Source organism: Oryctolagus cuniculus, chromosome 10 (assembly GCF_964237555.1).
Source record: "Oryctolagus cuniculus chromosome 10, mOryCun1.1, whole genome shotgun sequence".
Classification (NCBI taxonomy): Eukaryota; Metazoa; Chordata; class Mammalia; order Lagomorpha; family Leporidae; genus Oryctolagus; species Oryctolagus cuniculus.
This window is the reverse complement of record NC_091441.1, coordinates 9,120,916-9,145,440: the sequence shown is the minus strand read 5'-3', so window position 1 is coordinate 9,145,440 and position 24,525 is coordinate 9,120,916. Positions and strand designations below refer to the sequence as shown.

General features: G+C 42.6%; 1 protein-coding gene across 1 annotated transcript in view; it reads left to right on the top strand.

Annotated features, from left to right (window-relative positions):
* The window catches only part of DOK6 (docking protein 6), a 496,981-nt gene that overhangs the window by 267,959 nt on the left and 204,497 nt on the right, over positions 1-24,525 (top strand). The window contains exon 4 of the mRNA XM_008261454.4: positions 20,609-20,728. Coding sequence (XP_008259676.2) covers positions 20,609-20,728 — 120 coding nt within the window. The remainder of the gene's footprint in view (positions 1-20,608; positions 20,729-24,525) is intronic.

Sequence of the window (24,525 nt, the reverse complement as noted above, 5' to 3'; positions counted from 1 at the left end):
CCTAACTCTGGTCTCAGTAGTTTAATAATACCTCCTCTAAATTCTAGGTTATTTCTTCTTCATTTATTTTTCTCTTTTTATCTTAAGACTTTTGTTGTGAAATGTCCTTAAGCAAAAAATATTGAGCACAGGTTTTTAATTGATCCACTTCAATCAAAATTTTGCATGAGTGTGAAGTAATAGATTTCCAACGATATTTGTTTATAGTCAGTTGGGAAATCTGTACCTCTGCCTATAAAAAAAAAGGTAGTGACTGAAAATTAATTTCTTTTTTAAAAGATTTATTATATTTATTTGAAAGTCAGAGTTACACAGAGAGAGAAGGAGAAGCAGAGAGCGAGAGAGGTTTTCCATCTGCTGGTTCACTCCCCCAATTGGCCTCAACAGCCAGAGCTGTGCCGATCCGAATCCAGGAGCCAGGAGCTTCCTGTGCATCTTTCCTTGCGAGTGCAGGAGCCCAGGGACCTGGGCCATCTCTTACTGCTTTCCCAGGCCATAGCAGAGAGCTGGATCAGAAGTGGAGCAGCTGGGACCTGAACCGGTGCCCTTATGGGATGCTGGCACAGCAAGTGGTGGCTTTACATGCTAAGCCACAGTGCTGGCCCCTGAAAATTAATTTCTTGTGCCATGTTGATGAAATGCCATCCAGTTGCCAACTCACCAATGATGTTTAGCTGTATTACACTTGTTGCTCTAAAACTGATCTTCACATCGAGTTAAAGTACTTGCTGCCATAAAAATACTTAGTGTGGGACAAGTGATTTTTTTTTTTTATTTTTTGACAGGCAGAGTGCACAGTGAGAGAGAGAGACAGAGAGAAAGGTCTTCCTTTTCCTGTTGGTTCACCCTCCAATGGCCGCTGCGGCCGGCAGCGCGCCGGCCGGCGCACCTCGCTGATCCGATGGCAGGAGCCAAGTACTTATCCTGGTCTCCCATGGGATGCAGGGCCCAAGGACTTGGGCCATCCTCCACTACACTCCCTGGCCATAGCAGAGAGCTGGCCTGGAAGAGGGGCAACCGGGACAGAATCCGGCGCCCCGACCGGGACTAGAACCCGGTGTGCCAGCACCGCTAGGCGGAGGATTAGCCTATTGAGCCACGACGCCAGCCGGGACAAGTGATTTTAAGCAATAGGATGGATCCAACCTTCAAAGAAACACTTATTCCTCCTACCTCTAAGAACATCTAAGGAAAACCAAAGGACACTTGATTTGAACCATCCCTAAACCATTTGAAATTACTTTATGCTCTGTCCTTGGAGCAGTGTTTCCGTTTTCAAATACCCTGCAGTTACCAACAATGCCAAGGAGGTGAAAGGTAGCTTCTAAGTACAGATCAGATTCTGCTACCACCTGTCACTCTTACGGATACAATGAGCCACTGGAGAGCTAACCAATTCCTTTGGTCCCAGGGCAACCCCTAATTGAAGCTATACTCTGTAGCAATTTTTTAGGGACCTCACCCTAGAAGTTCTACTCTGCTCCAAGGCCAGGACTTCCACCTCTAAGGGAAATAAGAAATCACATATCACTGAGGGTGGCGTCGAGGCATCGTGGGTAAAGCCAGTGCCTGTGATGCTGGCATCCCTTATGGGCACCAGTTTGAGTGCCACTTCTGGTCCAGTTCACTGTTATTGGCCTTGCAAAGCAACTGGAGATGGCCCAATTGCTTGGGCCCCTGCCACCCGTGTGGGAGACCTGGAAGAAGCTTTTGGATCCTGACCTCAGTCAGGCCCAACCTCTCCCCAGCCATTGTGGCCATTTGGCAAGTGAACCAGCAGATAGAAGATCTCTCTGTCTCTCCCTGTGTCTCTCTAACTCTGCCGTTCAAATAAATAAATAAAATCATAAAAAGAAAGAAAATAAAGCACTTAACTCTGAGTACAGAAAATCACCTGAGCCTAAAATCCACCACAAGTATGCAAACAGGTCCCAGCGAGAGAACATTAAATGGCCCATCACTGACTGTGACGGTACAGTCAATTGTGGAGAACCGCTAATTGGAAATTTTTTTTAAAAATACTGAAGATGTATTCTTCTAAGAATAATTGAAAGTATTTATGCCCCTTTCCCCTAGAAACTACAGAGAAAATTTAATGAAATGACTCCTTAGGGGGTGCTGGTGCTGTGGTATACCTGGTTAAGTCTTTGTTTGCAAAGCCAGAATCCCATATTGGGGCATTGGTTCAAGTCCTGGCTGCTCCACTTGCAATCTAGCTCTCTATACCTGGGCAATCAGCAAATGATGGTCCAAGTGCCTGGGCCCCTGCCACCCAAGTGAGAGACCCACATAGGATTCTGGGCTCCTGGCTTCAATCTGGCTCAGCCGCAACTGTGAAGCAGTAGATAAAGATTCTCTCTCTCTCTCTCTCTCTCTCTCTCTCTCTTTTCTCTCTGCCTTCCTCCCTCCCTCCCTCTCTCTCTCCCTCTTCCAGTCTGCTTTTCAAATAAACACAGTAAATAAATTTTTAAAAATTCTTTAGGGTTGGACAATATTTCCCAAACATTTTTGTCTGGTAAACCCCTTTATTCTCATATGTAATCTCCTAGACCTCTTAGTAATTTTTAAAAAACCAGGTTCACGTATTTGCATAGTATATGTTAAGGAAAAGATTTTTTTTGACAGATAGAGTTAGACAGTGAGAGAGAGAGAAAGGTCTTCCCTCCGTTGGTTCACCCCCAAAACGGCCGCTGTGGCCAGAACTACGCCAATCTGAAGCCAGGAGCCAGGTGCCTCCTTCTGGTTTTCCATGTGGGTGCAGGGCCCAAGCACCTGGGCCATCCTCCACTGCCTTCCCGGGCCACAGCAGAGAGCTGGACTGGAAGAGGAGCAACCGGGACTAGAACCCAGTGCCCATATGGGATACCTGTGCTGCAGGCAGAGGATTAACCAAGTGAGCCATGGCGCAGGCCCCCAGGAAAGGATTTTAAGGAAGAATATTTCCTTTTTTTAAAGAATGCTTTCTTCTACTTGTTTGTGTGTGTTTTTTTTTTAATTTTATTTGAAAGGCAGAGACACAGAGACAGACTGACTGACAGAAGATTTGCATCTGCTGGTTCAGTCCTCAGATGCCCACAATGTCTACGACTGGGCCAGCTTAAGTCAGCAGTCAGAACTTAGTCCAGGTGTTAGGTAACCAGTCTGCTGCCCGCAAGGTTGCCCGATAGCAGGGATCTGGATGGGATACAGAGGTGGTATTCAATCCCAATCACTCTAGTATTGTATCCCAGTACATCCCAATTGGTGACTTAACTGTTGAGCCCCAGGAATATCTTATTTTTTTTTTTAATCAAAATGTGATGAAAGAGTATGAAGCCAGAATAGTGAAGAGTCTACATTAATTGGGTTTGGTATTTTCTTTCCAGTTACATTCAGCTATGTCTTGTCAAATTGTCCTTTCCTACTGCTTAACCAAATCATGTTTGCCTGCTCCCTTTCTGGTCTTTTTTTAAAAGTCAGTCCCATTAAACTCAGACTTGTATCTCAGATTCAGTCGAGTCTCAGAGCTGAGGGAGGTGGGGCTTAATCTCAACATGATCTGCCTTCCCCGTGAATTCTGGCCTCTCTGGTGTGTTGAGTCTCGAGGAGAAAGTGGTGGAGAGAAGATGCGTCACCTCTGGTGAGCTAGCACAGCTGCCGTTCTCTGGGATTCCCCTGTGCCCTGTGTGGCAGCTCCGCTTCTGGCAGGACAGGTGAGCCCTTCGGAAAGTCATGAGGATACCTCAGTGCACTGCCCCTAGGACAAGGAGAGGTGCTCCTCAACCAGTGACCTCTGCTGGGCTCCGCTGACCTCTCTCTAGCGTTCGGTACCTGGGGAAGCCAGTACCCAGGGGAAGCCAGCGTTTCCCTGGACTGGGGTCTTCCTGCCAACCGAAGCATGGAAATTGATGCCACCCTTGGTCCCTTTGCAGTCACGCCCTTCATCCTCGAATTGGCGAGAATGCAGGACAGCCTGAGTGCAGCTCCAGTTCAGGAGTGAAAGCAGCAACCACCCCTTCTTACAGTCACCTCTGGAGAAGTTTTCTACCTCGCCCCTCTCCTCTGCGCATACACAGAGAGACACACAGAAGCACACACTCCTTGTCTTGAGGGATGGGAGAGGGAGTTCCACATCTTTGCCTTTAGAATTACAGAGAGGAGGTCACAACCCCTACTAAGCTACTGAATCAAAACTCTTACAATTGCCTTTGGTTTTTGTCATTGTTGTTTATTTCAATATATAAATGAGAAGGAATTGGAACCAGCAAAGCCAACTAGTCTATTTCCCAACCTTCTGGGTGTAGATATTTGGTCTGGTAACCCTTGTTACAATGTTTGTAGAACTTGGGGATATTTAGTACCCTTTGTTTCAAAGAAGTAGCTTTGGCTGAATCCAAACACAAAAGAACAAATGCCACTCAACTATACTGTATGACTTTAATAAAATTTCTATGAGTGGCGAAAATATGAAAATAATTTTTTAGTTTATCTCATCTAATAAGCTAAATATATAAAGAGGAAGTCATCAACAAATACATTTTTAGCAAAATGTTATGTGTTGTTTTGATTGGTGCAGAAAGGTAATATAAAATAAAGATTGAAATGTAAAATATCCCTAATACATCAAAAATTTATACTAGCTAATTTCAGATTCTAGTGTTTGAAATTCTTGTAGCTTTCTTAGAATCAACAGTGGGTTTATGTTCACAAATTTCTGTATTTCATAAATTTCAGTGCCAATAAATAATTTTAAGACCTACTGTAAGTAATTTTCTATAACTGCATATTATCTTTATTCCCATTGAGTGGAAAATTATCTGAGTATAATATTTATTATATGTTCTCATTTTGATACGGGCTTTTCAAAAGCCATCTTTATGAACTATACTCATATAATACTTATAATCATATAAAGAGCATGTTAATCTTAATGATCTTCTTTATGCAAATTATCAGAATAATTATGATTTTATGCTACTCATTAATTACTTCTGGTTCAGTGTCAGTTGTACTTGTACTTCCTTTTTTGTGTATGTATAACTAGCAGAATTCCAGGTTGTTGGAGAGTTCAAAGCAGTGGTGCTGTTGTTCTCAGAGGTAAACAAAGGTAAACAAATCCCATTCATCCCCTGCACCAGCTGCAAGAGATGCTCAGCCTGTAGGCACTCAGCACCTCTCAGATTGTGTATATTTAAAGGGAATGGGTATGGAAAACACTTTATTAATTTTTCATTCACTGACTGTCAACACCTGCTTCCAAGGGGGAGAAAATGCCATCTTTCCTTGTCCCCAGCAAAGCAGCTCGTGATCCAGCCAACCAAATGACCTGCACAAAGGCTCTGCCGGCCTCACTTCTCACCACCGAGCATCCATTGAATTTTTCTTCCTAAAAACAAATGGATTCACTCTTCCCCAAGAGACGCAAACGTATTGTCTCCTCCAATTCTAATGTCTAGGATTCTGGGAGACGCATGGTTGTACCTTCAGCAAGTCCACTTGTGGCTTGTTATGATCTGGAAATTGAAGACCCCACACCCTTTGCACACTTGTAGAATGACAGAGGATAAGCACTGTGGCAGCGACCCCACCCCCACTACATGGAATGGGGTCTGTCACTGGATTAACTGTCACGTTTGAACGCTACAGGAGTGTCACATGTCCACTGGTATCTGAAATCCATGATGTTGCTTTATGATCTGGAAATTGAAGACCCCACACCCTTTGCACACTTGTAGAATAACAGAGGATAAGCACTGTGGCAGCAACCCCACCCCCACTACGTGGAATGGGGTCTGTCATTGGGTTAGCTGTCACGTTTGAACGTTACAGGAGTGTCACATGTCCACTGGTATCTGAAATCCATGATGTTGCTTTCTGGGAGTTCCTGGTTTTCTGTTATCTACCTTAGCTTGCATTTGAAGTGAGAAAAGCAGCTTACACCTTCAGAGGCTGAGAGACTCTCACAGGTTCCTCCCTCTCCTGGACGTTCCTGACGCCAGAAGCCAGTCGGACATATTTGGCAGGGTGACTGTTTCAGAACCCAGGAGTTTTGTAATCTGTCTGTTTCCTTAGTTCTAGGTGGGAGAATCTACACCCACAGTTCTGTTCTGGAAATTGTTCTCTCGAATGCACGCCTCCTGCAGCTTCTCCATCAGCCTTGAGCTCTTCTCCCTGAGCCACGCTTCCCACAGAACAGATGCACTGGGCCTCTCACCTCTGGGTGGCTCTTCACTCGGAGACACTTTCTGCCTTTCTCAGAGGTTCTAACAAAGGGGACGCAGTGCAAAGCTTTATCACTTTTGTTGTATGGGCATGACTTGAAGTTGAGAAGTAGTGGCCTTCTCCAACCCTGCCAGGCTTTATTTCCCTTTAATCCAACATACAAACAGGCTGCTTCTTTTTCTGCCTTGCCAGATGCAGCCTACAGTAGCTAATACATACTGGTAACAAAATATTCTGTTTTCCAACTCCTTTTCCTGATTCATATTATTTTATACCCATTACGCCAAGTTATTATGAATGACAAAAAAAAATCTCATCACTGTGTAATAAGGATCAGTATCTTTCCCGTATCCAGTTACAATTTCCTGACCAAGACACTGATACGTGTTCTAAGTTTGGGAGATAGCATCACCCCATTTCAACTCTTTTCTTTCATCTTTTTTTCTTGAATTGGTCAGAAAATGACAGACTTGTAGCTATAAAAAAATCCCTAAATCTCAGTGCCTTAACCCCACAGGGATTTTTTGTTGTTTTTATTTTTGCCTCAGTTGCTTTTGGTCTGCAGAGTGGTTTTGTTCATTGGCAGCATCAGGGATTCAGGCTGATTCAAGCAGCATTTTTGTTACTTGCTATTATATCCCCACATGGAGAGTGTTTTGCAAATAGGGGAACTCAAGAAATATTGAGTGAATTGCAAGATATGAGGTGGGAAGTAGGGAGTTATTTGATGACACAAGGTAACTGTAACTTCAAGGGTTCTTTTTAGACTCATTGAGAGAAATAAGTGCCCCCAGATACTCCAGCATCTCCTTTAGCAAAAGTCAGGAAGGAGCGATGGACTGCAGGATGCTTGCAAGAGGGACTGTGGCCGTGCACATGTGCATTCAGCTGAGGCCACCCTGTGAGGCCAGAGCTGCAGAGATGAGGTTTGGGAATATGTTTGCATTTGTGCAGGATCCACTCCCATCAGTAGCAGCCACCTTTCTGGGTTCCTGAAAAACATCAGACCTCTCTATCACCTCCATTCTCACGGTAGCCCCATACCAGCAGCACGAGACTCTTGAAACGAATTTCAACATGCCCTTTCTCTCCGTCTGTGTCCATTACCACTCAAAGCTTGTATTACTAGCTCCTTCTCACACCTCTGTATAAACCCTGTGCCTGTTCCTTACACCACTAAAGTCATTAGCAAACAGTACCATCGGCACAATTCTTGATCTCACTCCAGCTTTTATACAGTCAAATGACTTCTGTATTGAATTGTCTATACTTACTGTATGAATAATCACTGACTCCAATGTCTAACTCTTTTTCCTTGTTTTTCTTGCAACTATTCCAGCAGTATTTTGTTCCTGCAAGTCTAGTAGAAACTTTCCTTAAAAGAAATGACTTTGTTGGAGTCCTACGGTTGGTTTTTGGACCTCATTTCATTTGAGCTTTGCTGGCACATGAAACAGGTGGTCACTTTCTCCTTGGAACAGGTTTTGACCTTGCTACCAGCAAACCATTCTCTTTTTTGTTTCTTCTTATTCAATTAAATGTTCCTCAGCTGCTTTTCCTGGTGGCATCCAGATCTCTATTCATGAGAGTCCCAGGCCCTAGCTGGTAAATGTGTGTTTTTCTCTATCTATGTATTTTACTTGGTGATCCAGTTTGGTTACTTGACTATAAATAGACTCTCTATATTGTTGACTCCCACATGTAGAAGTCTATTCTGAACCTCTCTCCTGAATGCCAGAGTTCAAATTCGTTTATCCAACTACCTACTCATCTATCCACTCCAGCTGCTAATAAGAGCCTAAAGCTTATTTTCAAACTGGGCTCCTATTATTGTCCTCCAAATCTGCTTCTCTCAGTCTCCATCAATTCACCATGACAAATCCATTCTTCCAGTTCCACAGGCACAATAATCTGTGTTCCTCCTGAATTTCTCTCTTTCTGTCACACTGCACTTGGCAAACCTCATCCTTCTCCTGAACACATCCTAAATCCAAATATTCTCATCACCGCTGTTCCCTCACCCACTGCCACAGGGGTCCACAGGCTGTGATGGCTTTTTCTGCTACCCATTTCCACTACTTCTTTCTGATCCTTTCTACTTCTCTGTAATGAAAATTCTATTTTCTTGCTTTTATCAGTGATTCTTAATATGCTCATTGGTGTTTGCTTTTCCTTTGGTACCTTGTAACTTCTCATTGCTGGGTTACTTATTACTTATCATCATTCCACCCTTTCCATTTCTCCTGCTTTTTTGCACATTTACAGTCACAAGTTTTTAATTTCTGATTCAAGCTAATGTTTTATACCCTCAAATGCTTGTTCAAAATTACTCAGTTTTTTCCTGTTTCTTGTTTTGTGTGTGTGTGTGAGATGGGATGAAAGGTAACTTTTCTTTTCTTTTTTTTTTTCAAAACTCAGAAAGGCTTTCTTTTCTAGGCAAAGCAGATACCATAAACTTGTATCAAAACAGATATCATTAACATGCATCCAAACGAGAATGCAAGAGTTCAGTTTCACTGAGTTTTATAAAATAGAAAAGCACACTTCAGTACCAGCTAAAAATCAGAACTACTGAAGAATGACCAGAGCTTCTGGTGACATGGGCACCACGAGTGCTTGCTAAGAAGTCATTCGGTGTTTGCCTCATGTGAAATGCACAGCAGGACGAAGCATGACAAGGCAAATGGCAGGTGGGCAGTGTCAACGGGCTCTTGTTCTGCTTTTAAGAACTTAAGTAGTCACCAGGTTATTTTACCAAAAATTTGAGTATCAAAGAGCACTTTCAAAAGTCTGAAATGTAGCAGAGGCCATGACTAAAGTTACACAGGAAGGTCAATGGGAAGTTCTAAGGTTGCTTCCGAAAGTTCATGAGATGTAGAATCAACTGTTTTTTGATCTTCAAAGAGTCCCTGAAAATGCTTTTTGGAAAACCCCTATATGAATTTCAAAGTTTCTTTTATCACAAAATAAACATCTTTTTGTTCTATTTTTCCAAGAACTTTGAAACACCCCTTATTTGAATTGGTAGGGATTTATGCTATAGTTCTCTATAAATTCATATTTTCTTTGCTGATCTGTATTATATCAGAGAGTCTTCTAAGGCCTAAGTCTAATACTGTCTTATTCTTTGAGTTGAACAAGGCCTAAAGAAATTAAAGTTTACTTTATTTGCTATGGTGATGGGAAGGAATTGTGACTTCTCTGACACTTGGCTACTCTTTTGCCTTACAGGACCCTAGATTTCCTACTTTTCCTTCTCTTCCTATCCTTTGCCCAATTGGTGGAGGGTGTTTCTTCCTCCTTTTTGTCTTTTTCCTGCTCAGAAGTCATGCAACAGGAAGACTGATCCTTTTAAGACCACTGTGTCTTTTAAATCGCAGGTTGTATGACATCAGTCCTTCACCCAAAGTTCTTTAAAATCCCTTCCTTTTCGATCATTGGATCCATGCTGTTCATTTCCAGTATTTTTCAGATTAAAGGTAGAGCTGTTCTTTCAGGTGTCTTCTCCAACCCCCTTCAGACTCTCCATCTAACTCCCATGATGCTTTTCTTGGGCAGCTGTTGTGTACCCAACATTTCTTTTTTTTTTTTTTTTTTTTTTTGACAGGCAGAGTGGACAGTGAGAGAGAGAGACAGAGAGAAAGGTCTTCCTTTGCTGTTGGTTCACCCTCCGATGGCCGCCGCGGCCAGCGCACTGTGGCCGGCGCACCGCGCTGATCCGATGGCAGGAGCCAGGTACTTCTCCTGGTCTCCCATGGGGTGCAGGGCCCAAGCACTTGGGCCATCCTCCACTGCACTCCTGGGCCACAGCAGAGAGCTGGCCTGGAAGAGGAGCAACCAGGACAGAATCCGGCGCCCTGACCGGGACTAGAACCCTGTGTGCCAGCGCCGTAAGGTGGAGGATTAGCCTAGTGAGCCGCGGCGCTGGCCACGTACCCAACATTTGAATCTTGAGCTCTTTCCCCCCTCAATGTTAATAATCATGAACTTCCTGATTATTTAAATTATTAAACTTCAAGTAGATTTAATCATGTCCTGGTTCTTATATATATTCCTAATTTTTTCGTAGATCACTTCCTATTAGGTTTATTGCTTTGCTTGGAGACTTTCTTATTAGGGAAGAATAGAATGTCTAACCTTTGATTTGTTTTGATGTTTTATAGCTGATATAACAAATTGCCATACACATTAGCTTAAAACAACACAAATTTATTATTGTGTTTGTTCTGAGGAACTGAGCCCAGCAGTGGTTTCACCAGGAAAAATTAAAGGTGCTCATTCCTTTCTGGAGGTCCAGTGGATTAATGTGATCCACACTCATGGGAGTTGTTGGACAAATTCAATTCCATGTTCAGTATGGGCCCAGTCAAAATGTTTTTGTAATACATTTTGCTGTGTATACAGAGATAGTTTTAGATTGCTACGATTCTATACTTTAATTTAGATAGCCATGCGTTGCTGACCGGTTCAGATTCCAACAGGTAGCTTTCATCTTTCTGGTTCCCCTTCCACTCCCCAGTATCCTGAGAGTCCCACAGCCAGTCATCACTCCTAGGTCTTATGAGAACACGAGTGAAGTGAAGACTTCCATAGTGCCTCTTCTCCAAAGGCTCCCTGCTTGGTAACGACTCAAGTATTTTTGCCCCTGTCACCCACATGGGAGACAGGGATGGAGTTCCAAGTCCCTGGCTTCAGCCTTTCACAGTCCCAGCTGTTGCAGGCATTTGAGGAGTAACTGATGACTAAAAGTTTCTCTCGCGCTCGCTCACTCTCACTTTAAAAAAAAATTGTTTAAAACTCAATGTGGCAGGCGCCATGGCTCACTAGGCTAATCCTCCGCCTTGCGGCGCCAGCACACCGGGTTCTAGTCCCGGTCGGGGCGCCGGATTCTGTCCCTGTTGCCCCTCTTCCAGGCCAGCTCTCTGCTGTGGCCAGGGAGTGCAGTGGAGGATGGCCCAAGTGCTTGGGCCCTGCACCCCATGGGAGACCAGGAGAAGTACCTGGCTCCTGCCATTGGATCAGTGCGGTGCGCTGGACGCGGCAGCCATTGGAGGGTGAACCAACGGCAAAGGAAAACCTTTCTCTCTGTCTCTCTCTCTCTCTCACTGTCCACTCTGCCTGTCAAAAAAAATTAAAAAATAAAATAAAATAAAACTCATTGTTTGGTTACCGTTTTCTTGTGTGAAATCTAAAACGTGTCCAGTAAACACTCTGCTGGCGCCTGTTCAGAGCTGCACAGATTGGAAAGCTCACCACTCCACTGCTGCCCTTCCTCCACAGAATTCCGCTGACTGTAAGGTGAGTTCCCGGGTTCTTGCCAGGGTACTCTTTTGTCTTACTCTCTTGTAACACTTTAAAATCCTAACCTCATCTCCAGTGCACACACGTGCGCGCACACACACACACACACACACACCCCGAGATTATTTGTAGGCACTGATTTCTATTCTTTCTGATTTTCTCGAAATTGTTTTAAGCTCTGTGTCATTTTCCAACCTCTGTATTAAAGCTTTTTGCAATGAATTCTTGTCAGGCAAAAGAGCAGTGCATTTGATTGTTCTGTCAATTGCTGCTATTTGTCATGTGTTACTTTGGAAAATAGGAAGGAGCAGTGTTCTATTTGACCATGTCTGAGAGTCTAATCTTAACTCCTCCAAGTCACAAAAGGACAGAAGTAACAGAATAATGTTTTCCATATTGAATCCAAAAATTTGATTTATCGTTCTGCTATTAAGTCAAGGAAAATAAGCTATGATTGTCTTCTTAAAAGATGGAAGAACGTGTGTAGTAACTCATTTCCTTAGCTCTATGAGAACTTTTTTAAGATTCTACAGTCATATCTATATTTAAAATAAAAATTGGATTAAATGTTTAGCACATAAAGAATCAAAGGCAGTTTATACAAGGTTCTGTGTTGGTATAAACATCCCTAACGTTTTTTTAAAGGTAGCTAGTAAGTGGATGGGTGATCTTTTTAGCATAAGTAAAGGTCAATAGAAAACCATGTTTGATACTGCTGCCTTTCTTCCCCTAATCAAACCTCCCTTTGATCTGGATAGCCAGCAGTGAACAGCAAACCTTAAAGCTTCACTTAAATGGAGATCAATAGAGACCTCAAGACATCCAGCACAAGACTGCTTCCCAAATGATCTGAATTTGTCTTCAGCTTCTGAAAATTAGCTGCAAATTACTTCTGCTTTCTTGTTTCACATTTACTTATCAGTTTGCGTGTAGAGGCTTAGAAACACTAGATCAAGTAAGTCTCCCAGACACCTGTTTCTTAAAGTACATTGCCTAGGAAAGGTAGAAAAATAACTCAGCAATATAAAGGGAGTATGATAGAAGTGTCTACAGAGTGTATAGAAGTTTAAAGGAGTAATGTCACATCCAAAAGTGGGTCTGAAAAGCTAAAATAACGAGGTTATATTTGAGCCAGATTTTAAAGGATTCTTAATTGTAAGTGAATTTTGAAAAAAGGGAATAAATGAGAGACAAGCCATAGATGAAAATAAACTCATGTCCTACTTAGAAAGGTAATTGTTATCCCATCTCTAAACTGATCAATCATACAAATCTCACTTCAAAAGGAAAAGCTCTTCTCTGTGGACTGAATGCACGTTGTTTCAATCTTTGCTGAAGCAAATGTTTGGGTTTTAAATGATTTCTTGTCTTCCTAATAACAAAAAAATAAGGAAAAACAAAAGTCCTTAAAATACCACCAGTGTCAGTTAAGTTGCAAGTAGATAGCCAATATTAAGAAGACAGACATCACAGATGTCTTATATTTTTAAAGCTTCATACGTTTTAAATGACAATGAGTAGAAGCTTCATATTCTCTATGTAATATTGTAGAGGGAAAATATTTTTCTTCCTTCAACAGCAAAACATGTATTAAGACTTTAATAAGCATGAAAATAACCATTATCACCAAGATTTAAAAAGTCTGTACAGAAGGTAAGAATTATATATAAGTAAGAATAACTGGTTTATACCAAAGACAAAACAAGATTGCATTACCTACATTTTTCTTAATAAAAGCTAAGCCCAATAATGACTAGATACAATGATTTATTATTTCCACACAAAACTAATCTTTCCTGGATTTGGGTTTTTAAAGAAACTCACATTCTTTTCCACAATGGATATAATAATTTATATTCCCACCGGCAGTGTACAACAGTTCCCTTTTTGCCACATCCTCATCAACACTTTGCCAATCTTACTAGAGTGAGATGATATTTTCCTATGCTTTTGATTTGCATTTTGGTGATGATTCATAAGGCTGAGCACTTTTTTCATGTACCTATTGGTCATCTGTATGTCTTCCTATGAGAAATGTATGTTTAGATATACTACCCATTTTAATTGGATTATTATGATTATTGTATTGAAGTGTTTTTTAGTCATTATATATTCTGGATATGGACCCCTTGTTAGATATATAGCTTGGAAATATTTTCTCCCATCCTTACTTTATCTCTTCACTCTGTTTATTGTTTCCTTTGCTGTGCAAAAGTTCTTCAGTTTGATGAAATCACTTTTGTCTATTTTTGCTACTGTATGACCCGTCAATCCCACTTCTGAATATAGAGCCAAGGCAAATGAAATCCATTTGTCAGAGACATCTGCATTCCCATATTTATTACAGCACTATTCACAATAGCCAGGAAAGAGAAAGAACCTAAGGGTCCATCCACTGATGAATGGATAAAGAAAATATGGTACATATACCCAATGGTACTCAGTCATAAAAAAGATGAAATCTTGTCATTTGCAGCAACATGCATGGAACTGGAGATGATTAAGCCAAGGACAAAAAGACAAGTATCACATGATCCCACCCATATGTGGAGTGTAAATATTAGGTAATCTTTTAGAATAAAGATATATAAAGGTGATTACTTCAGGCTGGGGATGGAAGTGAGGAGGGAGGGATAGGGAAAGGTTGATTAAGAGGTATAGGTAGGTGGGTTAGAGCTGTATAGAGGTAAGAAGTTTCCAGGGTTCTATTGTACAAGACAGTGAATACAGATAATCTTTATATACTGTACATTTCTCTACTTAAAAAATTAAAAGCTTGGGTTTGGATGTTTTCACTACAAAGAGATGTTAAATGATTGAAAGAATGAATGTATTTACTATGATTGGATATGAAATTGTGTAAACAGGTAACAAAATATCACATACTATGCCATAAGCATATTCAATTTTTCTGTATCTGTTAAAATTTTTGAACAGTAAAAATCTAAGAAGTAGCCTTGCTTTCATCTTACAACAGTCATTTAAAACTAACGCAGTTTTTAATTCTGCCATGTGACTTTGGATGATAGCGCATGAAAACATTTTTGCTCCACTTTTACATATAGTTCATTTGACTAATATAACTTTAATATAGTTAATGCAAGCTCTACATTTAGTGAAAGCAGTAAAACTTGGATCTAATCATTTAATCAATAGACATCTGTTTATTTTTATTTTTTTAAGATTTATTTATTTATTTGAAAGTCAGAATTACACAGAGAGGAGAGGCAGAGAGAGAGAGAAAGGTCTTCCATCCGCTGGTTCTCTCCCCAGATGGTCACAATGGCCCGAACTGCGCTGATCTGAAGCCAGGAGCCAGGAGCTTCTTCCTGATCTCGCACATGGGTGCAGGGGCCCAAGCACTTTGGCCATTTTTTATTGCTTTCCCAGGCCACAGCAGAGAGCTGGATCATAAGTGGAGCAGCTGGGACTAGAACCGGCTCCCATATGGGATGCCGGCGCTTCAGGCCAGGGTGGTAACCCACTGCACCACAGTGCCTGCCCCTAGGCATCTGTTTATTAAGAGCCCTATGTGTAAAGACTTTTCTCTGATTCAGTGGGTTCTAGCAATACTGTCCCCTGATTCTGTAACAGAAACATGTAAAGAAACTGAATCCCAGGCAAGATCCATCTGTCTTTATTTTATTTTGCACTATCCCTGATCATCATTTCCCTTCCAATCAATAAACCCATTTGTCATATAATTCATTCACTTAATTTAGTCTCTTATCTGCACTTGTCTCATTATTTCCAAATACCTTTCAATTTTCCTTTTGGGAAGTACTGAATTTCTTTATTTAATCCTGTACATAATTTAAAAATTACTTGGGTTTCTGATGGAGAGCAAAGGTTACCTACCTGAGTTAAGAATCTGAAGTTAGCTACAAGCTATTTGAGAAAGGCATCTTAATGAAAAATTCTTTGATCTTGAAGAGAAAAATATAGAAAACTGTATAGAACATTTTAATATCCTTATTTCCTCATAAAGAAATTTAATTCAGTACACAGTATGTATCAACTCAAAGGAGTGAAAAGAAAAACAAATGGTATAAGGTACTTTGTCTATAGAAGACAAATTGTTTAAATGCTGCCAGTTCAGCTTCTTGCATTTATATTTAATCTCAGTTCTGTAAATATCTAAGAGGAAGAGATGAAAAATAATTCAGAGAAAATACTAGTTAAATAATGATAAGACACTAGCATGCAATAAAAGATTAAAGCACTTCAATACATAAACACTGCCAAGAAAGAACAAATAAAAAACACATTTGTGTTTCTTTGAAAGATGTAATTATTTGAAAGGCAACTATCAAAAATAGATTAAAGAAACCAAATCCTTTTATAATATTCAAAAATTTGCAGCTTTTCTGCAGCAAAATTCTTAGACCAAGTGTGTCGATTACTCTACAGTCATGAAAAGAATGGACTGAGTGCTGTGCCCCACATTTCCTGCAGGCATTCAGGGCTCTCTGCAGCCGTCAGAGGGTGCCAGTTTGCTGTCCTGTCAATACCTTTGCATTTCTGCCATCTTCCTCGATGCTCCTTGACCTGTTGCATACATCCACACACAGACACACACTCAAAAACACATGAAGGCCGTTGCGGCATCTCAATAGGCTAATCCTCCACCTGCGGCGCCGGCACCCGGGGTTCTAGTCCAGGTTGGGACGCCGGATTCCGTCCCGGTTGCTCCTCTTCCAGTCCAGCTCTCTGCTGTGGCCCGGGAGTGCAGTGGAGGATGGCCCAAGTCCTTGGGCCCTGCACCTGGCTCCTGGCTTCGCATCAGCGCGGTGCGCAGGCCGCAGCACGCCGGCCGCAGCGGCCATTGTGGGGGTGAACCAACGGAAAAGGAGGACCTTTCTCTCTGTCTCTCTCTCTCACTGTCCACTCTGCCTGTCAAAAAAAAAATACTTAACATTTCAGTCTTTAATGTTGACTGTATGTACTCTACTTTTATTACTCTTATTATTTGTATTTTTCTATGCTACTGCATTACTAAGATGCTGAAGCGCTGTGGTTCTATCTTGACCTGCTGATGGAAGTCCTTGAGAGTCTCTCATTGCCTTGATGAGAGACCACTCCCCTTCTGTCCTTACAGAAATTTACATTTAGTTCTGCTGGCAGGGTGAGCTCCAGTTTCACAGAAGCCTTCAGTTGTATGATTGCTGTGTTTGTATCATTAAACCTAGAACAAAAAAGTTACCTGTGCATGGCCTGAATCTCTGGAAGGGACAGCGCCATCAAGGTGCCCTGCCGTGGTTGACATTCTTCTTTTTGCCCCAGTAGCACCTTAAATATCCTCGTCTCCAGGTGTGGAGAGCTGAAAGTACTATTAGGTAGAAGAATACAGCTGGGATGTTAATTGCCTGTGGTTTTATTTACTATTATAAATTGTGGAACTCTGAGAGAAATTCAAAACATTGAAAGGTGAAAGAAAAATTATAATAGTGTCTTCCTTAGCAGAAATTCTGTGAATTTCTAACTATACAGTATGTAAAATGGTGTGAAGTGGCCTAACCAGTACTATTTTGCTTTGTTGTTAGAAAAGCTTTTTACTGTTTAAGAATTAAAACTCCTATACTGATAAAAACTGTTTTCAGTGGATGGAATGGTTGCCCTGGTAACTTTTTCTTTGAAACCTGGCATCCCATCCTTCAAGAAAAAAGTTGTTTAGTTTCGTTACTGAGGAAGCCCTGAGCCTCCCAAATGTGCAGTCACTGCATTAGTGGCCTGCTGGAAAGGATTCTTTTCAGGCTCCCTGAGGAAGCAAGAGCAGCCAGTACCAGGCCTCAGACTGCCCGTGGAGGAGCCAGGCTCTCAGGAACCTCTGCCTGCTCCTCCAATCAGGTTGATTGGAACCAGCAAGGAGGCGTCCTGAAATACGCAAACCACGCCTTTTGTAAAGGAAATACCTCTCCCTGTTGGAACATGGGAAGCACTGTTTTTATTAGAGTGTCCTGTGGGGCACTTAGTTTGCTCCCTTGTCTTTGTTTTCTAACAATGTGTTTTGGTCTTGATACCAAATAAAAATCAAAATGACAAATTTGTCTTGACAGCTCATTGATCAAACCTATTTTTGAGGCTGAGGCCTTGTGACAAAGCACAGGAAGAAAACATCACCAGGTTTAATGGTGCTGACTGTTGAGCCCTGCTGTTGGTATTCAAATCCCTGGAGTCAGGAGAACCTGTCATAGGTAACTTTTTATGGAGAGTTTAAAATGTCAGGGTACAGGCTGGATTGTCATCCACAGAGAGCAACGAGAGATTTGAAGGAAATCTCAACTGTTGTGGCACAGATTTATGCTCCATGGAAAAGTCTGAAACAAGTTCTGAGCTGGTTTCTGTACAGTGATTCTTGAGCTTGATCCAAAATATCAACCCTGGGGCCGATCAACAACACAATATGGAACACAGGAATGACCCCCACCCTTGGCCACCTCACTTGCTGTTCGGCCTATCAGAGTCAAATTCATTAATGTGAATGGAAGTGAAATCGGACAAGACCCCCTAAAATTTACACTAAAATGTGGCCCTTTAAAGTTCCCTAGAAATGCTATCCTGGGTGCCACATGTGCTACCGGAATTTGGGGTGCCTTACGATTTCACCATGGACTTATTACTAAATCCCCAATATTAATAAGCCCAAGAGAGTTCTTGCCTAATATTTAGAGAAGAATTCTAAATACCGGCACAGATAAACGAGGTAGCATGGTACGTTTTAAGCTTTTATTTAGTGAGAAAGATGCATAGGAGAGTGAGAGCTTTATTTAGGAGAGAGGTGAATAGGGGTTCATACCGAGCACCAGGAACCAGCCATGTGGAAGAGCAACTAGGCCTGTATCTGGGCCAGGAAGCCTAGAGCACATGGCCCAAAGGCCATGCGCCCTGGAGGCTACAGCAAGCCCCCTCCTGACAAGAGGCCAGGGAAGAAGAGCCCTGCACTGGGCCACACCATGTCCTGGCTTTTAACCCACTTTCCAAAGGAGAGTGGTTAATTAACCTGATTGGCTGGTGGGCACCCAGGTGTGGCCAGGTAGAGGAATGTGGCCACACAGGGGCCTGGCAAAGGCATCAGGTAGGGGCATGAGGCCACACAGGGGCATGGCGAAGGCGTAGTCTTCCAGTTCACAAGTCTAACAATTTTAGCCTGTTTGCCTGCCTACTTCATTCCCCCTCAGAGACTTCAGACCTTAATCTTAAGGGGATGTTGATGGGCGTCGAGTCTCCATCTTCTGTAGCTACTTCCTGCTGATTAGGGGCGCAGACCCTGCCTGTTCTCGGTCTGGAAGTCTCTGCCTATCTCATCTAATGAGTTCACTTCATGAGCCGGAGCTCTTTCAGTCACCAGCATTCTCAGTGTCTCCTGCATGGTCATCATTATTCTCAGAAGCTGCTGGGTTCTGCGGGGTTCTTTTAGATATAAATGAAGGTCCATTGTCACTCTGGAGTGACCGTGGGAGTCCAAAGTATGGCACAATGTCTTTCAACACGGCTTTAAGCATCGCATGTGCTTTCTCCGTTCGGGTCGAAAAGGCCTCTATCCATCCTGTAAAAGTGTCAATACAGACTAGAAGGTACCTATAATTGCTTGTTGGGAGCATATTGGTAAAATCAACCTGCCAGTCTTCAGTGTTTATGTTCCCCTCCTCTGCACAGGAGTCAGCAGGGGAGGTGGCCTTACGTGGTGAAGGTTATTCTGTAAACATAGAGGCCAGGAGCGAGTCACTTCCTTTATGACTGTATTTAGTCCCTTTCCTCCAAAAGCTCAGGAGACCAGTTGTACTAAGGCATCTCTTCCCAAGTGGGTAGAGTTGTGTATCTCCTTAATAATTTTCCACTAAGTGGCCATTGGTAGCATAATTCTATGATTTAGCATCCACCATCCATTTGTGTTTTTAGTATAGCATCTCTGTTGGGCCCATTCATTCTCAGGCTCTGTTTAGTGAGGTTCCTTAGCCGCTTCCACAGATTGACGTATAAGGGCCATTTCCAAACTCTCCTGTGTAGCTGCTCTATCTGCTAGTGCAGTTCTCTGGTTAACATAGTTATCCCCCTTCTGATGTCCCTTCTAAAGGCTCCAGTACTGCCTGAAGTAGAGCCAGTATCTCTTTTCCATATTTAACAGGGGCCAGTAAGCCCCTCTCTCTCCAGATGCTGTATGTGTATGTAACACAAGGAAAGCATATCTGGAATCTGTATATATATATATATATATATATATATATATATATATATTAACTCGCTGGCCTTTTCCCAGCTGTAAAGCCCTAGTCAATGCAATAAACTGCGCCTTTTGGGCTGAAGTATTGTGTGGTAGTGCTTGGGCTTCTATCGTCTGCCTTTCTAACTCCTTCCTTCAGATAGCTGCTGCCATCAGTAAACCATTCGGCATCTGGACTTTCCAGAGGCTCATCTCGTAGGTCTGGCCTACTAGAGTACACCTGCCTACTTCAGAAGCATGTGAAAACTTTTCATTCTGTGTGGATAGAAGATACTCTAATGTTTCAAGCAAAGATGAAAATCTCCATGAATGTAAAGAAATGGGGGGGGGGGCAGGTAATAATAGTAAAATGAATAATAATCTAAGAAACATCTTTGTTTTAATTGGAACTTTTGAAAGCAAAGATACTTGTAATATCCTACACTAATTTTCTTAAAGGATAACTGATTTTTTTGATGTTTGCAAAAAGAAAAATGATCCATTGCAGCTCAGAATGAATTGAAGATAAAACCTTCAACCAACACAAATTAAGTCAAATTCAGGAAAATATTCACTTGCCTGATTTAGTTTGACATTTTTCAACTATTAATTTTTGCTTTTCTCAGCAATGTCTTCCCAAAATTTAAATCAATCTAGTTAGGAAACAAATGTTTTCAGATTGATTTGTAAATGAGAAAAGTACCGTGGACTAACTTAAAAGCACTTGAAAATATGTTGCCCACCAACAAAAAATAATTGTAGGGTCATTTTTCACCTCCTGAATATGTTTTTATTGTTGTCCTAAGGCAGATGTTTGACTGGCCAGTTGCTGGGAGAGGACCCTGGCAGCCTCCCTCCCCGTGCCCTGTGGAGCGTGGCTGACTCGCTGCTGTGTCTCCTTTTCAGAGCTGGAGGCGGAGGAGTGGTGCAAGCATCTGTGCATGGAGTGCCTGGGGACGCGGCTCAACGACATCAGCCTCGGGGAGCCGGACCTGCTGGCAGCAGGGGTGCAGCGGGAACAGAATGGTAAGGGCGGGCTTGCGTTCCACCGCTGCACAGTACTCCAGTAGTTGCCTAGCAAAGAAACTGGGAAAAACCTCAGGAATGCTTTGTGCTCATCACTTTTTCTAGAGAAAATAAACTGATCAGTTATGAAATGACTTTCCCATGACAAGGTGGCACCTGGAGAACATGCTAAGGGATAACTCAGGTCTCCCAACTTCTTGTCTCTGCCTTTGCCATTCAGGCAAATGAGCATCTATCATGTTAACCCCTGCATGTGAGGCTTTGGAAGTCTAGCATCCCTAAATATTCTTCTTGAGAACTGTTACAAATTTAGTGTGTATACCAACACATTTGACTTATCAGGTTATCAATAACTTTCAGGGGATTTGGTTAATACTGCAAGCACAAAAAATGCTTCAGATGGAATCCCAAGATATCACAAAATTGAGATTTATGTGTCTAACACTGTTTATTTATCACACAATGCTCCAGTTTAGCAGACATTTCCAATGTCTCAATAATTCATGCTGCATGTTTGTGCCCAGCATAGCCAGATAATCAAATTGACCAAATGTAATCATTATTCAGTGTGTCAATATGTGAGCTCATAATTCTCCTTTTTAAAAGTAATTATTAGCAACCCATGATGATCTAGCAGTGTGAGACTAGGCACATTTCAGTGTTTCTCATTTCTAAGTGTCAGTGTTCAGAGAGAATGAAGGATATTGGTAAAACACCTTTGCCATTTATTAAAAAGAAATTCTGGAATATAGATAGATTAGGTTCCACAGGTAAAAATACACTTGTGCACGGTCGCTTTGATAATTATCATCTTGTTACCAGTAACATTGTTATTAACAACCATTATTCTATTAGCCCATTCAGGTACTATTATTTGAGGGTTTTTGCTGCCATTCAGATACTGTATTAGTTTTTTGCTAAAAATAAAAAAGCAAGTTTTTTCCTGCTAGTTGACCGCAAACACACGTAAGCACTAAGCATCGCCTCCACGAGAGTTTTTAGAAAGTCTCAAAAGCTTTCCTGTTGCTCTCTTGCTGGCTTCGTCTTCCTGTTCCAGTTCCTCCCCTGCACTTGCTCAGATTTCCATGCCCTGAATTGTTTTCTGAGAACTATGCTAAGCGGAGAATGTCCAAGACCGCACTGCTTAAAATAAGCTGCTCGTTCACAGTTTAAGACAAGAAGGGGAAGCTCTTACAGATAGGGACTTCTCGACCACTACATAAAGGCAGTGTGACAAAGTGAGAAGAAAGCAGGTGGTGGGTGGAGCACCATGTGCTGTCCGTGCAGGGTGGATGCTTCCACCTCACAGATTGGGAGTTGTACACCGTTTCCGTCCATAAACACTCTTCTTAGATCTGTTTTAGCAATCCTGACTTTATACAAAAGAATACACGTGCTTTCAAAAATGCAGTGAACAAACCTGTAAGTAATTATTTAGCTGCAGAAGGTACAGAAGGTATTATTTAAATAGTCCCTTAGGACGGCGCCACGGCTCACTAGGCTAATCCTCCGCCTGTGGCGCTGGCACCCCAGGTTCTAGTCCCGGTCAGGGCGCCGGATTCTGTCCTGGTTGCTCCTCTTCCAGTCCTGCTCTCTGCTGTGGCCCGGGGAGGCAGTGGAGGATGGCCCAAGTGCTTGGGCCCTGCACCCACATGGGAGACCAGGAGGAAGCACCTGGCTCCTGGCTTCGGATCACTCGGTGTGCCGGCCGCAGTGCGCCAGCTGCAGTGGCCATTGGGGAGTGAACCAACGGAAAAGGAAGACCTTTCTCTCTGTCTCTCTCTCTCACTGTCCACTCTGCCTGTCAAAAAATAAATAAATAAATAAATAAATAGTCCCTTAAAGGTACACAGAACCCCATCAGGAAACTGGCACTATTACTTCAGTATACTTGCAGAGAAACACACACACGTTCCCTAAGGATTCTCAATGGGCAGTGCTGAAAGACAGATTCTTAGATGGGGAAAGCTGTGGTCTGCATACAGTTTGGCATGGTCCCCCAGGAGTCCGTGAGCTGGGAGCCTGGCCCTCCATGTGGGGGTTTCGGGAGGTGGTGGTACGTGTAAGAGGCAGGAAGTATTAGGCATGGGAAGGGCTGCCTTCAGGAGGCATTGGTGAGGCTCTCAGGTGACCCTGGTTAGTTCTCAGGAGAGGGTTGCTATGAAGGAGCAAGCCTGGCCCTGCCTCTGTTTCCTGTCTCACCGTGTGCTCTCCCTCCTGCACATGCCCCCACTACATCACCATGTACTGTGATGGCATGCAGCCAGAGGGGCCCTCACCAGAGCCAGTGCCCGTGCTGGTTGGATGTTCAAGGACCATGAGCTGACAGTTTCTTTACAAGGCACCCAGTCTCAGGTATTTCCTCATAGCAATGGTAAACAAACATGGGGAGGGTTTCCTTTTCCCGGAAACACCTTCCAGTTGAGGAAGGTTCTGCCTTTGACTCCCAAGGCCATGGATCCCAGCACAGCCCAGGGCTCCTCGAGTCTGTGCCCTCTTTCTTTAAAGTAGGAAATCTAGTTGATACCTTTCCTCTTATAATTTTAGCCCATTAGAGCTAGCTGAAACTTACAAAAGTTGCCATTCAAATTACAGGAGAACAATAAAAACAGACCTCGACAGAATGTGGAGATTTCAGATTCTATAATTGCTAGCTCAGTAATCTACTTTAGATTTATTTATTTATTCCAAAGGCAGAGTTCACACAGACAGACAGGGAAAGACAGAGAGAAAGAGGTCTCCCTCCACTGGTTCACTCCCCAGATGGCCACAAAGACCAGGGCTGGGCTAGTCCAAAGCTAGGAGCCTGGAGCTTCTTCTGGGTTTCCCACGTGGGTGGCAGGAGCCCAACACTTGGGCCATCTTCTAGTGCCTTCCAGGCACATTAACAGGGAACTAGATCAGAAGTGGAGCAGCCAGGACTCGAACTGGTGCCCATATGGGATGCTGGTGTTGCAGGCACCAGTCTTACCCACTATGCTGCAATGTTGGCCCCATGCTAGCTCAGTGATTTTGCTGTATGTGTGCAGCTGGGAAAGAATCCCACATGTAAATTGGCACACTTTCTTACATGCATGGGTCAATTTTCCTACTTCCTAATCAAAAAGCTTCCTCATACCTGTGATAATTCCATGGTAAGGGTCTCTGAATGCCAGCAAGCTGTACAACCTCATGGCCAAGAGACTAAGATTCCCTTTAACCAGTTTTGCCCAACTCCAATGTCGGGTCTGGTGGTTGCCTTGGACACAACACCTCCTCCCTGGAAATTATACCCACTTACCTAAAATATGTAGGGGAAGTATTCATTGTTCCAGCTAGCCAATTAAAGTCTTAAAAAGTAAAACCTGTCCTTCTACTGACTCTCAAACACTATTCAAGCATAACATTTTTAAATAAAATCATTAAATTCCTAAATGCTAGTTTGAAGTCATTCTTATGTACAAATTAAATTATTGATGAAAGATTAGTCATTATAGATTGAAGTTTTTTTTCTTTAAAGACTTATATTTTATTTATTCATCTGTTTGTTTGAAATGCATAGCAACAGTGGAGCCAGGGGATGAGACAGAGAGATGGAGACAGAGTCTCCCATCTACTGGTTTACTTCCCAGAGGCCTTTAACACCAGAACCAGGCCATGCCAAAGTGAAGAATCAGACTCCATCCAGGTCTCCCACTTCAGAGTGTTGGCCGGAAGCTGAATCAGAAGCAGAGGTGGGACTCAACCCCAGGCACTCTGATTTGGGATGCAGGCCTCTCAAGCAGCGGCTGTGCCATAACACCTCCTCAGAACATTAT